Here is a 17,494-nt window from a genome sequence, read left to right as displayed (position 1 = left end):
TCCACTGTCCCTACTACCAGACCTATGCGTTACCAGACCATTCACAGTTCAAATATGATCTGGATCAAGGACACGACATTTCTGTCAAGTCTGTTTGTTTAAGCTCCATACCAGTTAGAAAGACATGAGAGACCTGTTCCAGCATCCCACTTAAACACAATTAACTTGTCAACGTGTCTTCAACAAAAGTTACTGGGCACCTTTCACCATGCAGCATCTTGATTTAGAACTAGCTCAGATGTGGAAATGACTACACTGAACCAAGAAGTGGTTTGATACTGTTTTTTCAAGAGTTTACACTTGAAAGTCCAAGTGCAGCACAGAATCATAGAATGGTCTGGGTTGGAAAGGACCTTTAAAGCTCACCTAGTCCAAACCCCCTTGCTCGGAGCCCTGTCCAGCCTGGTCTGGGATGTCTCCAAGGATGGGGCACCCACCACCTCCCCTGGCAACCTGGGCCAGGGTTTCATCACACTCATCATAAAAAGTTTCTTATATCTAGTTCTTATATCTAGTCTGAATTTACCTTCTTTTAGTTTAAAACCATTACCCCTTGTCCTATCATGGACAAGCATGGCAGTACCTTCCTCATTCAGCTTCTATCCTTCAACATCTTGCTTCGGGTGGCATCTCCCTCTGCTTACCAGGAAGAAACTCCAGGGGTACAGCTGGGATAGTGGCTGGATAATCCTTCCGCTGCTGCTCTAGCCGTTTCCTTCTCTCCAACTCTTCCTGCTGGGCTGCTTTTGTCACAGCTTCCAGTTGGTCCTCACGCAACAGCTTTCTGGACACAGAAGCAAACAGAGAAACATGATTTGGTTACAGTCAAACAATTTCTTCCAAAAACCTGAACAGCTATAGAGTTGTCTCAAAAGACGACTGACAAGCTCCAGGTAGTCTGTCAGCTACACAGACTAGGAACATAACTGCCAAAAGCTACAGACAAATTCTACAGCTACTTCAAGACTGTGCTTCCCAACTACAGGTAACACTACTATTACTCAAGTAAAAATCAAAAGTTTGACAGAAGAAAAACAATGAAAAGAAGAAAAATGTGAGTGGGTAAGCTTAAGGTAGGTTATCATAGACTAGCTCTTCTATCTGAAATGATGTTATTTATTGCTATGCAGTTTATAAACAGAAAATGCATGAAGTCATGCAAAGAAGATATGAGAGGCATTCCCCCCAAAAAGTCATCACCCTGATTCTACTCTGAAGTAGTACTTTCAGGAACTAGGACTTCTAATGGCTTTAACAATTGTTTCAAAGGATGCTGTCAAAGTACCTTACTTTTACAGGTAACTTTCATTACTTCCAAAAGCTGCTGTTCCCCCATTTCAGTTTCACATGTGCAACTCAAGAAATGAAGGTTCTGCTACATGAGAGGTTCAGTACAAGCAGGAGTGAAATCCTGTTCCCTCAAACCAGCCTTTAAAATTACCCAACCCCACACTGCAGGGACATCTCCTCCATCCTAACGAAGTCTCCATTTACAAGGCCTACTAAACACAAGTTCTTTTGGCTTTAAGAAAAATCAATCTGCACAAGCTTAAACACGAAGCAAAGACCACCAGCACATCACATACAAGGTCAAAGCGTCACTTGCTGCCACAGGAGCTCCTGTGAGTATTTTAATCCCCTTGAACAAAATTTCATAGTGAACTACCACCTCACAACCTGTCCCAGAATATATGTGGTGACTTGCACAATGAAACAATTACTGCTTTATAAAATTCAGGTGACACTGGTTTCCAACATTTCAGTCATCACAGCACCAGCACTCCTGCCAACAAGTACTGGGGATACTAGAGGGTGTTTGCAATAGGATCCTCATCAGCAGATATCTGAAACTGGATATTTACTTAATGGTTGTGCTGTTTTTCAATTACATATCTTAAAGCCAGCAGCAAGGACACAATTTTTGCAATAAATTCCATAACCAAATATTTGCTTTTCTGAAATACCAAAGAACTCTGCACCCACATGCAGCACTTCAATCTGAGAACATACTACTCCCACTGGTGAAATCCTACAGTTTTGCAAAAGAAAAGCCATCTGGTTTGCCAGCAGTGGCAAAATGTAGCTCAGAAGCAAAGTCCAGAGATTCTGTTTCTGCCAAAAAGGCTATATAGGACCCTCGCTCCTTCCGTCCTGCTGCTGCTTACCTTATGTTCCTCCGCATGTGAGACGGTTTCTGAGCCCTCTTCTTTTTGGTGTCCTCAGAGGCCAGGCTCTTGTGCTGGTTCTGCAAGAGTCGCTCTGCCCGCTCACTCTGAGATGAGGTAGTTGAAGTAGAGCGCTGCCATTCTCCATCCTCCGTGTGTTCCACATGGTCACCGCTGAACACGGCTTCCTGGGGTTGGTCTGAAAAGACAAGGAGGTAACAACATGAGGACAACAGCTGGCAGCTAGCTTTTACATGAGCACTCATTAGGATTTGAGTTGAACGGGAACCAACAATTCTGAGTTTCACTTGTTTACAAGCATGTTTCTCCAAGTGTCAAAACAGTGCCACTCAAAGAGAGTTAAGAAGTTTTACAGTGAAGGGTCTGCTGCCAGAGAAAGCCAAGGCTAACACCACTAATACAGTCCAAAAGTGTCCTGCAAAGAAAACAAGGCAAAATTACTTCAGTCCACATAGAATGCCCACTGCCCCTCAGGGCCTGGTTTCCTACAGGGGCCTCATGAGCTCTGATAAAAACAAGGAACTCAAATCTCTTTTTTCTTTGATTCACAGCATTCAAGTAGGGCAGAAATTCCCATTTATATGACACCTGTGCAACCACCTTCCCAGTTAGCAGAACATAACATGCAAGAGGTTATCTGGTTCCAACACTGGGCCATGGCTTAGCCAGTAGCTCAGTGGTTTTATCACCAGGCTCCACTCTCATGATTTGAGTGGTAACTTCTGGGAAGCTTTTCTGAAAACAAAAAGTAAGTGGCAATACTCTTTCCACATTATAAATCACATGCATTTCTTTTTCTCTGCATTATCCTATTTTCAGATTTCCATCAGTGGCTGATTTCAGTCTTAAGGCACTATGTGAAATGACAACTTGTTCTATGTGACATTTTGCTCTTCAACAGGCTGCCAGTGACCAAGCTAATGCTTGCAGAGCACAGAAAGGAAATGTTTCTGTTCAGAAGCTTCCCTTGAAGTAAACTGTTTCTGACAAGCCTTGTAATAGCTTCTTTGAAGCATCCTGTCCCCTTGTGTCAGGCAAAGAGATACCCTCATCTCATAATCTTGCTTATAATGTGTATCTGAGCTAATGACTGAACTAAAATGACACTTAGAACTTTGAAGGAAAGAAGACATCAGCTCAGAAGAATGCAGCAGATGAAGTAATACAGAACCAACAAGCATCACATTGTGACTCCGTGGGATCTGGAGACAAAGAACATCCCTTCTCAAAAAGCTGGGAGCTTAAATGAAGGATGCTTCAGTACAGGCACCTCTACAGCTGCCACCTTAATATGTCTATTAAATTAACTTTATCACCAACATCACCTCTTAAAATTGAGATGACAAGAACTAGATTCACACCGTGGTCAAAAGCACAAAGTTTGCAAGTTTTATCTCCAGACATCCCACCAGACCTGCCCCAGTATTTGCTCAAAGTTTGTGTCAGAATCTTCAGGGCTCACCCCACCATGAGCCAATACCAGCAGAGCAGCTCAAACTTCTGTGAACATCACTCCCAGCCAGTCTTACACATACTAGAAAGAAACAGGTATCCACAACGTAAGCGATGAAACAGAGCTCATGATGAATGCAGGGAAGTCATGCTGCATACAAAGCTAAAGGCAAACAGATTCGCTGCTGCAATCATGGTAGTTCTACCACAGTCAAGGTTTTGGAGCCCTGTCTTCCCGCCATGCCTCCTCCACCTTACAGTCTCAGACATCCCGCATCACATTCACTTGCAGACAGAGAACCATGCTGAGAATAAACCCAGTTTCCCAGGCTTCCCAGACAACAGCTCTGTTATTTGAGCCACAGACACATCTTGGTCGCACTACCTGCAATTCTTCAGCGCTGCTTGCTTCCCCCCACCCCTTGCAACTCCCAGTTATGTAACTAGATCAAAAGATTGGGTGAAACAGGGCAAAGGGAAGCAGGGAGGCTGCACACGTGATTACATTCTCTGTGATGAGTCATTAAACCAGTGACTATCCCAGAGACAAACACTGTCATAGTTACACTGCTGCCATGTCATCCGGGGCCCAGGGGACCTTGACAAGGCACCAGAGAGCACAAAGTCATGCTTGTTTGGAAGAGGAAGCACTTCTCAGCCCAGCAATTACCCACATCACCTCCTCCAGTAGCGACTCTGTCACCATACTGTGCTGAGAAAGGTTCCTTCAGCACAATGGTGATGCTAGCAAAATCCAAAGGTAAGGCCACTATGTGTCTCCTCTGTATGTTTCCGTATTTGTTATGCAATCCCTTTGGATACTCATTCCACCTCTGCATTTTACCTTTTCTTTCCTCTTAATGTAATGTAATACAAGACCCGCTGAAACATAAAAATAGTTGGATCAGATGGTATTTTTTTAAAGATAATTCTCATCTGAGCAGGAGCCTGAAAGCTAAAATCTGATGATAAATTTGGCCGTGCACTGAGTACAGGCCCTTATCCACCACAGCCATGTCTGCCCAGGCTGGTGTTTGTCCTGCCAATACAAGTTCTGAGGTGAGGAACACAATCTGTGCCTCAGCCCACATTCTTGACACTTATGCATCTAGATACTGAGATCTCTTCTGCACTAGCAACATTACCAAACATCACACAGACTCAGTCACAGTGGGATTCAGAGGACAGCCGGCTTCCCAAGGCTGGTCCCATCTGTCATGGTTTAACTCCAACCGGCAACTCAGCCCCACGCAGTCGCTCACTCAGTCCCTCCAGTGGTATGAGAGAGGGTCAGAAGAATACAATTGAGAAAACTCATGGGCTGAGATAAAGGCAGCTTAATAGGTAAAACAAAAACCACACACACAAGCAAAGCAAAACAAGGGATTCATTCACCACTTCCCACGGGTAGGCAGGTGTTCAGCCATCCCCATAAACGCAGGGCTCCATCACACGTGATGATTACTTTGGAAGACAAATGCCATCACTCCAAATGTGCCTCCTTCCGCCTTCTTCCCCCAGCTTTATATACCAAGTAGGATGTCATATGGTATGGAATGCCCTTTTGGTCAGTTGGGATCAGCTGTCCCAGCTGTGTCCCCTCCCAACTCCTTGTGCCCCCAGCCCACTCGCTGGTGCGGTGGGGTGAGGAGCAGAAGGGTCCTTGACTCTATGTAAGCCCTGCTCAGCAGTAACTAAAACATCCCTGTTTTATCAAGACTGCTTCCAGCACAAATCCAGAACATAGCTACATACTAGCCACTGTGAAGAAAATTAACCCAGCCAAAACCTTCCTTGCCACTAACATGAATAAAGCTGTTTTTCACAAAGCTTAACTAATACAATGATAAAATCACAAATAACTTCCATCTAACCATGCAACAGCTCCCACCACACCTGTGAAATGAGCTGGCAGTTACTAGTAGGAATTTTTTGTTGCTGTTTTGTATTGAACTTCTGATTGTGTACACAGAAAAATCTCACAGCATATGAAAAGTGAGGCTTCCCGCTGCAGCCGTGTGGCTGTGCTCCAGCATGGCGAGCTCCAAGATGTGTAACTGGGACCCACACTGGGACAGAAATACATTAAGAAGCAATAACTACACACACAAAAACCTCTTTTGTACAACAACAGGTTTGGTCTTTGGGTTAGAGGGAGTGTGGGAACAGCCTTGCTGAACAGGTCCCATCAAGTAATCAATGGAATAATTCCTGCCCCAATTCTGCCATGCCTACATCTACAACAGAAACACAATTACGGTTTAGTAACAGGAGCTCAACACATTACTTGGCCATGGCTATACAAGCAGATTTTTACACAACACAAAAATTTGCCAACTACGTTTGCAGTTGACAACTGCCTGATCATGCTTGATGTGTTTGTGCATTCTAGGAAGATCTGAGCAGTTATGCGCATTGCCTCAGTGAGAAAAGCACTGCCATCAGCCCATGGGTGACAATCCAGCATAGCCTTGCACAGTGAGATCAGCCACATACACACAAGCACAGCTGGATGAAAGAGCAGGCCCAAGTCCTTCAGAAGAAGACAAACATGGGTCAGTCCCGGCTACCGACAAGGATGTAAATATGCTCAGGCACTCTGTCCTGCAAGGTACCCTCAAACACCAAGAGGGAAATGACTATACTTTCTCATGCACTTCAGAGGTTTAAAATGTGCCTGAACTCTCCAAACCCAATAGATGTGATTACAGCATGGCTCTGGCTTGTGCAGCAGGCAGGGGGGACAGTTCTCTTTGCTCATTTAGCTGCAGCAACCACCGCCCCCAGCTGTACATAGCAAGCAGAGGGAGGTGTTTGGCTTCTCGACCGACACTCGTGTTATTACAGTTTAGAAGTCTCTGTAAGGAAAAAATGTCATGACTGCTCTGTATAACTCTGCTGCAGATGCTCCCTGTGTCATGACTGCCAGAGCTGCCCTGAACACCACACACAGGTGTGACACATGATGCACAACAGCCAAAGATTTCTTCCACAGTGGGGTATTTCCTATTGCACCAAGCTTATAAAACTCACCTCATCACCTCTTTCTTGCAGAATACTCTCAAACTTCCCATAAAGCAGTGCAGGATGCATCCTGGAGAATATACTCTAGCATCTTCGACTCAGCAGTGAATCATTCTCAACACATACAGCCTGCTCTGCAAAGGGACTCAGGTTGCTACGAAGTGTCATGAAGCACCAGGGACGTTTTTGGGGTGTGCAACTTCTGTAATTAACACAGCCTTCTCCTGAATTTGAGGTGTGTAAGAAACCACGTTATAGCTGCATCCAACCTCCACACTCTAAGGCAAAATTCAATAAGTTCAAGTATCTGTGCACACACAAGTAATCATCCACAGTTCTAGCAACAGGCTAGCACTCCTACTAGTACAAAAAATTGGCATTCAGGATAAGATCTGAGGGTTCCATACCTGAGGCTGTTGCATGCACAAAAAGGTGCAAGAAGCCTCTCAGTAGACAAAACATCATGTAACATCTAAGTCCTTGACTCCTCAGTTATAACCTGGTTAACACGGCTGGTTGGAAGGTTATCCTCCTTCTCGGAGGCCAACTTCTCTGCCAATGACTCCAGGAAAGGCATACAACTGAAAAACAGACACTTGTTTACTTCTAAAATCATTTCACTACAGAATGAATAGTAGTATTTTGCTGGGTCTTTGGGCATTGCTTCCCAGCCTAAGGACAGGGATGTGCATGCTTGGTGAGGAAGGCAGCTGCATGCAGAGCAGCAAGGAGTCAGTTCTTGCTTTGGGAGCTCTCTTTTGTCTTGCACAAAGAGCAAGGAACAGTTAAATCTTACTGCAGGGAATTGGGAGCTTCCATGCAGTTTGTGGGCAACAGCCTGTCAGACTAGCTAGTACTAGCTAGTACTACTACAGCCAGTACTGAGCTGTCAAAGCAAGGATGGGAGGAGCACTGAGGGATGGCACAAGACAGACTAATTGCACAGCTGCAGCTGCAACACTCACTGTCACTGACACACTGAACTACAACTGTGCCCACGGCAAGAGAAGCAACTCTGGAAAGCAAGCCCAACTGCAAAGGCACTGACAGGCTGTAAGATGCTCCCTGGGGTGATGTTTTCCCAGTGCACTGGGCCCTGGAGAGGTGTGTACGTGATGCCAGAGTTAACTGTACTTGGCACCTGAAGAACAGCAGCTCTCTAGCTGTGGCACAGCAACTATCTCGGAGGCTGGCAATCGCCATAGTGCTCAAGCTCAACCTTTATTCAGCTGAAGCAGAAAAGAAATTCAATATTTTCAGAATATTCTTTTTCTGTATGCAACTGGTACAGCTGTCCCACGATGCCATGCAAGAAGGGAGGAGAGGTGTTTATGCAGAGCACCCTCTCACAGAGGCGGCATTACAACACACCTGAGCACCCCAAGGCTGAAGGCAGGAAAGTCCTCGTGAAACCCCTCAAGGATGGTGCAGGTGAAACAAGGGGGAAGCTCAGACTCCCTTCCTCCAGACCCTGCCTGCTGCAACACCCAGGAGAGTCACAAAGCCCCTTCCCACCACTTGACACACATCAATGCCCAGTTCCTTCCTCCCAAAGCACTGGGAAAGCCACCTTACAGGGACACGGACAGGGAGGCAGCCCCTCCAGGGACTTGAGGCTGTGGCCACCCCCCGCAGCCACTATCAGGGCAGCTAATTAGTAACAAGACTTTGTTCTCGGAAAATAAGCAGGCTCAGTCCTTGGCAGCAGGAGGCTCCTCCCAGCCACAACTGCCATACAAAGCCCTAATTATGTAAGGATTATACAACCGGCACACCCGCCCCCCGCGCCGCAGCACCCGCTTGGCCACGCTCCCCGCCAGTACGCCGGGACCCAGTACTGGCGCCTCTCGGCCCTCACCAGCAACACGAGAGACAGTGCCCAGCCAGGATCGGCCTTTTCTCTACACCAGTGGTTTCTTGTGTGCAGGGCGTTATTCCTGTGTGTCGGGGTGCCCCTCATGGATGTCCTCTCCTGGCCAGGGCCACAGATGTGGGGAGCTCACAGGCCAGGCATATCCCTGCCAAGACGGCAGCCATGCCACATGCCTCTGGACCTGCAGCTCCCAGACCCTCTCTGCATGCTGGCCCTGCTCAACTCTAATGAAACACAGCCGACTGATACGAGAATGACTGATTTCTACCATCACCCTCGCCCTGGCTCCAATGGCTGGTGTCCTGCTGAGTCACCTTCACGGCACTGCGAGACACAAAGGCATCTCTCTGGCAGAGCCTGCCCAGCCCCAACACTTGTCTGCTCCCAGGGGAGGCTTCCCTCACCTGTCAAACCACACATACATCAGCTCTGACACCTTCATTCCTGTCACTGATCTATCTAGGAGTTAACCACCTCAGGTCTGTTGTTCGTTCTTGTCACCGTAACCAGACACAGAGACTATCATATTGGTATAACAAACAGCGCTGCTTGAAGCCTGAGTAACACATTTTTCATTTCTCTAGGTATCTGTGATCAGTCACTGAGGGCTCAAGACACCTATGTGAAATCTGCAGATTGGTGGCAGCCTGCTTCATCCCCATCCCAGGGCCAGAGGATGGAGGGTAGAGACGTGAAATGAGCTCTGAAGAAAATACCCCCAGCACAGGCTCTGTGGGCCCAGGCACAGCGAGAGAGCCAGACCAGGAACATACAAAAGCCAAACCTATCTCCAGAATCTTTTTTGGGCAGGAAGCCCCAATCAATGGAAAACTTTAGAAGATAAATTATAAGGCAGCACTGCTCTTCTTTGTTCCTTCAGAGGTCTTTCAGTGTATCCATTACTGATGAGGTTATGCTGCAGAATAAAACCCCTTTCCTGGCCTGAAGGAATCCTTCAGGAGCAAAAAGCAGCAGAAGTGAAAGGCAGGAGGCAAGGAGGATAACACCCAAAACCAAAGCGAAAGGAAACAGCCAAGAAGTGTTGAAAGGCAAATGGGAACATCAAACAGCCAACTTTGGTGACAAACAATATATCTTCTAGCCCTGGGATTATGTAAGCAGAACCAGGCCCCAAATACACAGGAGCTCTTGTTCTGGCTGGGCCTCAATGCTATGGGACACTGAGACCCAGCTTACATAAACCCCAAAGAGCACTTATATAAGCGTGGTATGGCACAGGCCTGCATCCACCAGCACCCCGCACCTCCAGAGCCGGCCCTGTGCTGGCACAGCTGCACCCAGCCCCACTGGCACCTCACACAAGCCCCTGAAAAGCAGCCCTGGTGGGGTGGTGCTCAGGTTGTCCTCCCCCTCGCCCGCACCATGGAAGAGAGGTGGATCCTTGCTCTGGAGCACCAGGCAATCTCACGTCTGCCACCAGCTCTGATATGCTCAAAGGAAGATTGTGAAACTTCAAATTTCCACAGCGCTTTGAAACAGCAAGATCTGGAGAAATGCAGAGCGCTGCTACCTGGCATCTCTCTCCTAGACAGATGACAACCAAAATTACTTTTCCCAATAAAAGTCCTCAGAGCTAAAATTTAAACTGTCTCCTCCTCCTCATGAGCCCTCCACTCACACAGACACTGCGGGCATTGGCCAAGACAGGGAAACAAAGCCAGGAAATGCGCCTGGCAAGGTAGGAGTGAAGCGGGATGGGTTACATGTGTCCTTCAGCCAGGAGTGTGCGAGAGCAACCGAGTTACATAAAACCATGCACTGGAGTCAGGAAGTGTTTCAGCCTTGAGTGCTGGGAAGTTTTCAACAAGCAGCACACAGGAGAGAAATGAAACCTCCCCTTTCTGGTTATCCCAGTTAACTAGTAACCCTGAATACAGTTTTGCCAGTCAGATTACAAAAATTACCATAGGGATCTAAACCATCAGACCTTGCTTTTTTCACAACAGTTCAAAACTTAAGGAAAAAAAAAAATTGCTCTAGTTTATTAAGGTGGATAAATATTGATTTAGGTAACAAAGATAAACTTCGCCTCCCGGCTTCAAAAAACAGATGCATACCGGGCTTGACGTGTTCCCAGCACAGTGAATCCAGCTGGTTGCTACCATGACTCTTCTAGGGATAAATTTCAGGGACTAAGAAAAGAGGACAAGTAGGGGAGCAAGCATTCTGCATTATGCAATCATTACATAAGCACTGGTTTACACTAGGTAGCTGGGAGTTGTGGCATTAGCTTTACACCAGGATACCCTGAGAGCAATGAGAAATAACAAAGAAGGGATTATTGCTGCCACACGCTTCCAAGGCCACCAAAATGGCAAACAAATAGCAAGCCCAAAACAAACTTTAATTCCAGCCTCAAGCCCTCACCATAGTTTTGTTCAGGACCTATTATATTAACAGAGCAGGAGGAGAAGACATCTGATACTCACTCCTAATTTGAAAGAGTAACATGGGAAATAATCCCAGCATAAAGCATCTTTCAGCATCTGAGTGCTCTTTTGTTGTTGCTCATGGTGGCAATGGTATAAGAGAGGACAGATTTCAAAATAATAATACCTGGCATTTGTTCGGTGTCAAAGGAGTTCCCAAGCATAACACAATCCTCACAATAGCCTGTGAAACAACCCCTGTCCATGTTGCAGAAGAGGAAACCCAGGTGAAGAAATCAGGTAGGCATCAGTGCTGAGGAACTCCCAAGTTGTTGGCTTCCTGTCCTATGCTCTGACCAACAGGTTCTCTTTCCTTTCCCTAAATATAATTTCCTACTTGGAAAACCAAAACATAGCTGAGGATTTTTTTTCAGAACTGTAACAAAGCACAGAACTTCAGCTGCATTCTTTTTTTCTCCTTCAGTCTCTAATTTCAGAGGAATTTTTAAGGACTCTGTTTAATGAGGGAGGCATCACTTGGGAAAAAACCACAAATTGCTGAGTTTGAGCCTGTGTGCCATTGCATTCCACTGGCACCTCTCCCATCAAGTGCAGCCAGAAAAGTGACCGAGAGCACTGGAGAAAGCTAATAAGACCAGGATGAAACAGCATTACTCAAAGAACAATCTGTTTCTACTTTTTCTTTTCAAAATATTGGTGCCATTTTGTGTGCTACTAAAGGAGTTTGACAAAGGGCTGCAAAGTTGTTCATGGCAATCAGACTCACACACATTGAAGCCACAATGTCACAAGGCCACCTCCATCCAAAATATGTAACACCCCAAAATCTAAGCCCACCGCATCTACCTCTTCAGTAAAAAAAGGAGTATAGGTGCATATGGGGAAGAGACAGTAAATAAGAGATCTTTTTCCTTGCAGGGCAACAGCCTCTTTTCAAATGGGGATGGGCAATGTACTGCCACAAGCCTTGATTTACTTGCTGGTGAGTGCTACCACAAAATAATTAAAATCCTCTCTAACTTTCCAGAAACATTTATGAAATAATAAACAGATCGCACAGCATCACATATACAAGTGTTTCCTACTTTGAACACCCCCAAGAAGTGTTCAGACACCTGGAGTGAGAAAAAGCCATGTAAACCAGAGACAAAAAGAAATCCTGACCAGTGGTTGAAGCACAAAGGCAGGGAAGAGCCTAACAACTCAGCTCTGTCCCAGTCTCACTCTGTGACCTTGTGCAGTTTTATCACCCTCTCCAGGGACAAGGAGCTATGGAGACGTGGGACAGAGATCCTCCTGGATCCAGCAGCCAGAGCACAACCATGTGAGCTCCATCACAAATGCTTCCTCAAACAGAGACCATTTTCCTGGTGGTAGAGCAGGCTGTGATCAACCTTTCCCCAGACATTACGACTTGACGAGCAACGCTGTACAAAGAGGAGTGCACTTGCACTCGTGTTCTCCCATGTTTGTACAAATGACCCCAAAATACCTTTCCATCCAAAACTTTGGAAGGTCTCTAACCTTGCATTCTCCCTCTATGACCTACAGTCTCATTTCCAAAGACTGCGTTACATAAGCCACTTGTATCACCCAGATTCCTCATTTATCTAAACTCATTTTGTATGATAGCTCTTTTCTCAATTCACAAAATGAGTTTCTTTGTTCTGCCACCACAAGCCGAGAACTAAGAAAGCTTTTGCTAGAATCCACCCCTCTGACTAATGGACAACCAATATTGCATGGGTCCTTTCTATAAAAACTCCTGATGAAGACCACACTGCAATGGACTTGTACAACAAACCAGGAACTCAGAGCTGGAACCCCTGGGGACCATTTTTGATCAGTCTATTAAATTCATATCATGAACTCTGGAAGCATTTCCCACATGAACAAGGTGGAAGAAGCTTGGTGTCCCTGAGCACCTGACCTCAAAGTAACAAGTTAAATTAAAAGTTTAGAAAGTTGCTTAAATCTGAACAAAGTTTTTCCTCCAACAGACAATGTCCTCCCACCAGCAAGCAAATTAAGCAGTAACCATCCCAAAACTGCAAAGTCCTGTTAGGGTTTCATCAGCATCTTCCATTTGATGGGGGGGGGGCGGGGAGCGGGGGAAGCCAAGTAGCTCTTAGCCTATTAGGCACTAATTAGGGGATCTGGAGCAAGCACAAACAGCTCTGCCTGGTGCCCGGACTGCTGCCCCATCAGCAAGTCACCAAATATTTCACTGTTAAAAGAAACTCTCAAAACTCTTATCGAGTAGGATGTTGGGGGAAAGTATACACAAGAAGTTCAAGGGTGTGAGGGAGGAGACAATCGATTTAAAACCATACTGATAATAACAGCTGCCTCCTCTCTTGCTAAAGATTACTTTTGCAGCATTACAATATGACAGCAGCAGAAACAACAACAGTCAGACCCAGAATGTCACATCACCAAAATCTTAAGAACTAAGAGTACAAAGAAAGAGTTTCCTTCTCATATCTCCCCCATCAAGCCAACAAGCACTGCAAGACTCTGAAAACCCAACTGTTTACATCCCTGCCAGATAGGCAGCAAATTAAAACCAGAGCCCCACAGGAGAGTCTTGGTTCCTCCTGCACTTTGCTGGCCACTGAGTAGGGTGCTCCAGGAGGGAAAAAACCGAACAGGGTGGAAGAATGAACAGTCTGTAACAGGAAAACAAGAGGGAACAAAAAAGGCGGGGGGGGGAGGGGGAAGAGGGAGTGGGAAGAAGAAAAACAAACAATCCACACATTAAAAAAACCCACAACACAAAACAAAAAATAAAAAGTGCAAAATAATCCCCACCACCAACTTGGGTCCTACCTGGAAACTGTTGAGACTCATCCAAGAGTAACATGCTGCTCAGGGCACTGAGGTAAGAGCTCTGCCCCGACGCTCGTTCAACGTGGCCGCAAGCTCTCAGCCCTTCTGCTATTCTGGTCTCAGGGTCTTCAGGACAAAAGTTTCCAGTCACTCCCGACAACTCCTTATCTCTGCCCACAGCCCAGTGAGCCCTAAATCCACTCTCACTGGCTGTTCAGTTCACAAGTGAGAAATGTCTCCTAATAAAACAGTCCGGGGCACACACAGGGAAACCTGCACTTTAAGGTTTCTGAAAATAACTTTGGTAAATAGCTCCTAGTGCTTGCATCCACCCAGCCGGTGTGACAGGAATCAGGACGCATATATCCTCCCTGCACCCAGCCGAGACAGACCGGGGTCACTGTTACATAAATACCCCTCGTGTTCAGCCTAAATAAAAATTGTCACTATCTCCTCCCCTGCTTGGAGAGTCAAACAGCACAGCCCTGCCCGAGAGAGCTGCTGCTCCCCCGGGGATCAACGGCTGGAGCTGCGCTGCCCGGCCCGTTTGGCTTCAGTATGTGCTCCCAATCAGCGGGAGCAACCTCAGTTATGCCTGGGAAAAGAGTTTTAAAAGAGAGAAGAGTAGGGAGGCTGAAGGGGTGTGTACAGGGGAGGTCTCACTCCTCTCCCTCATCTCGAGTGACGGAGCTGCACGCTGTTCTGAGCAGATCCCATTCACTCAGCCCGTGATCCAGTTCAACTAGTGGCAGAGACCAAGACTGAGAATAAAATAAAAATCCTTACATAACCATTCGGGCTCCGGCGGGGCCCGTGCAAGGGGAATCCCAACAGACAACAGGACGTTCCACGCAGGGGACACGCGGGACCGTAAACCCGCTTCCAAGTTTCACAGCACAAAAGGAGAAGAGGAGGGCAATGAGCTGCAAAAATAAGTACAGTTTTTCCGGCTTTGAAAAGTATCTTGGTATCTCTGATTTTATGAACTATTTGCCTGCTAACTGCCAAGAAAACTGGACGACTGAGACTGAAACCTGAGAAGTACGTTGGGAGCCGGTAACCTGTTTGCACGGTAACGGGCAGAAAAGCACCCTGTTCGCCTGGTTAAATCAGCAGCTCGTACAGCGCTGGCAGCATGCAGAAGGCTCTGTGTGCAGCAAATGGACTATGAGTGAGATTTCACAGTTTTTAGGAAACAACCTTTCAGATTCTGTGGAGTGCAAGCTTCTTCTAAGTAAATTGTCCTCCCCGTCATCCATCTGCACCAGAAGGATGGGTACAGGAGAGAATAAGTCAGCACAGGAGAGAATAAGTACTTTAAAGCTGCGCTTGAACCCCTAAAGGCTAATCATCATTCCTCAGTGCCACAGAGTCTTTTTCCATGCCTAATTCCCTCCACAGCCATACTCGATGCCAGCAGCAAACAGCAAACCCGGGCTGACAGACACATAACACAATCAGCTCGCTCTTAGCAAGCATTTGTCCATGTAACAAAGTCAGCTCATCACTTGAAACAACTGGCGAGTGAGAGTTGGGAAAACCAGGGTGGGCACAGGAAGCCTGAAGCAAGGCTGTGTCTGAGCAGCCCTGGCACAGATCTGCAGGGCTGCAGGACAACATGCTGCGCTTGTAACAGTAATGGTTGGTCTAGGGGTCTGCAAACACAGCCAGGGCGAGCCCGGGTACCCTTTGTGTGACTCCAGCCATTCTTCTTAGACCTTTCATTCAAGATAGTGGCAGAGAGCAGTGAACGCTTGCTACCATCAACATATCCACATTGCTTCAGGGTACATCGCAACTTTGAAACAAACCCAAGGTGATATTTTCATAATTAGAGCCTTATAAATTTTAGCAAATAAAATATTATGAACTATATTAAAATTAAGAAGCTTGGTAGCAAGACAGCCTTTCACCCATGTCACAGATTCAAACAGCCTGGTACATACAACATACAGTGGTCATCAAGGGGGAAAAGAGGGACAAATATATTAAGAAAAGTATATAGCCAAGGATATCGTAGCAGGCCTTGTAAGGACTTTGGAATAAATGACCAAACATGACCTCAGCATCTGACCTAACAGAGTTACGAAACTAGGAAGCAAGATTTAAAGACAAGTATTTGTGTAAATGCAACTGGGTACTTTCCAAGCCATGTTTATTGCTGCAAATAAGCACAAGGAAAATGGAAGCTCAACACAGTGGGGGAAACATGACCTATACCTGTCCTTCTGCACACCGCCATAAAAAGGAGATTTCCTCCTTCACCTTAGTGTGCAGAATGGAATGGAATTTTTCTAGCTTTTCTACTCACAACAGCCTACTGGGGAGGCCACCACTGTTAGTCATGATAAATACGTATTCACACAGCCAAGAATTAGATCTGCCAGAAACAGTCAGTTTATAAAATGAGCTCCTCATGGAAGGTAATCTTGTTATAGATAAGCCCATTTACTAAATTGCTTTTCTGCGAGGCCAGCCTTGCCGGTAAGGAAAAATGTTCTGCCTCCCTTGCAGGGTCTGAAATCTCACCTGGCTGTCGTACCTCACACACCTCAGCCTCAAACCACAAGCTCTTTGCAACTGTACAACTGTACTAATCCACAGAACAGGCTGGTCAAGAAACCGATGTCACTTGAGAGGCTCCCTTGCAAACAACCTAGGAGATGCCCCTGTTAAAAAAAAAAAAAAACACACTATAAAATTTGATTTTCATAGAATATCAAGATCAAAAGCTTTTATAATACTGACAAGTCTTTTCCAGCAGCAATGTCAGCATCCCTGAGCACTGCAAATTCATATGGAATCAAACTCACACCGAAATCTGCCTACACACACAAGAAGCTCAATCACAAAGGTTTTCAGGACATCAGCTCCTCTGTATAGCAGAGAACACTGGAGATGAGGGGGGCGGGGAAACAAACTAAACTCAGGTCAACTAAAAAGTTTCAGTGAAATATCCCAAAACATAACACAAGTGACTCACCTTCCCCATCCCTGTGCCTGTTGTCCACCTTGAACCTAGTTCTTTCAACCTCCTGTTCCCCGTGTCCTCTCCAGGACTGCTCAACATGGACCCAATTCACACCCACCAAGCAAACTGCAGGCGAGAAGCACTGGATCCACCATGTGCCACCATGCTCTTGGTCCCTGCAAGCTGGAGTGGTTTCCTTCTCTCCAATGACTGCCCCATGTGCTGTTCACTCTCATCTCCACCCTGCAGAACACAAGAAACCTTCCTTGCCCATCCACAACTGCTCCACACTGGTTGTGCTGTCCCTTCCCTGTCCCACCACTTTCTGTCATGGTTTAACTCCAGTCAGCAACTCAGCCCCATGCAGGTGCTCACTCAGTCCCTCCAGTCACATGAGAGAGAAAGTCAGAAGAATACAAGTGAGAAAACTCCTGGGTTGAGATAAAAGCAGTTTAATAGGTAAAACAAAAGCCACACACACAAGCAAAGCAAAACAAGGGATTCATTCACTGCTTCCCATGGGCAGGCGGGTGTTCAGCCATCCCCAGGAACGCAGGGCTCCATCACATGTGACAGTTACTTGGGAAGACAAACACCATCACTCCAAACATTGCCCCTTTCCTCCTTCTTCCCCCAGCTTTATATACTGAGCATGACACCATTTGGCATGGAATGTCCTTTTGGTCAGTTGGGGTCGACTGTCCCAACCATGTCTCCTCACAATTCCTTGTTTCCCTGCAGCCCACCC

The 17,494-nt window shown here is 46.3% G+C and overlaps 1 protein-coding gene across 5 annotated transcripts in view; it reads right to left on the bottom strand.

The window, feature by feature from the left end:
• The window catches only part of RAD54L2 (RAD54 like 2), a 66,066-nt gene that overhangs the window by 17,866 nt on the left and 30,706 nt on the right, over positions 1–17,494 (bottom strand). For 4 of the 5 annotated variants that reach the window (XM_065845846.2, XM_065845841.2, XM_065845843.2 and 1 more), the window contains 2 exons: positions 2,166–2,364; positions 645–784 (listed from right to left, as the gene is read on the bottom strand). In XM_065845846.2, coding sequence (XP_065701918.1) covers positions 645–784; positions 2,166–2,364 — 339 coding nt within the window. Of the gene's footprint in view, positions 1–644; positions 785–2,165; positions 2,365–13,775; positions 14,499–17,494 lie in introns of those variants that run through there. The other variant, XM_065845844.2, reaches the window with a different exon arrangement.

The sequence above is a fragment of the Patagioenas fasciata genome, chromosome 10 (genome assembly GCF_037038585.1).
Source record: "Patagioenas fasciata isolate bPatFas1 chromosome 10, bPatFas1.hap1, whole genome shotgun sequence".
NCBI classification, from domain to species: Eukaryota; Metazoa; Chordata; class Aves; order Columbiformes; family Columbidae; genus Patagioenas; species Patagioenas fasciata.
This window is presented reverse-complemented; position numbering and strand designations above follow the sequence as displayed.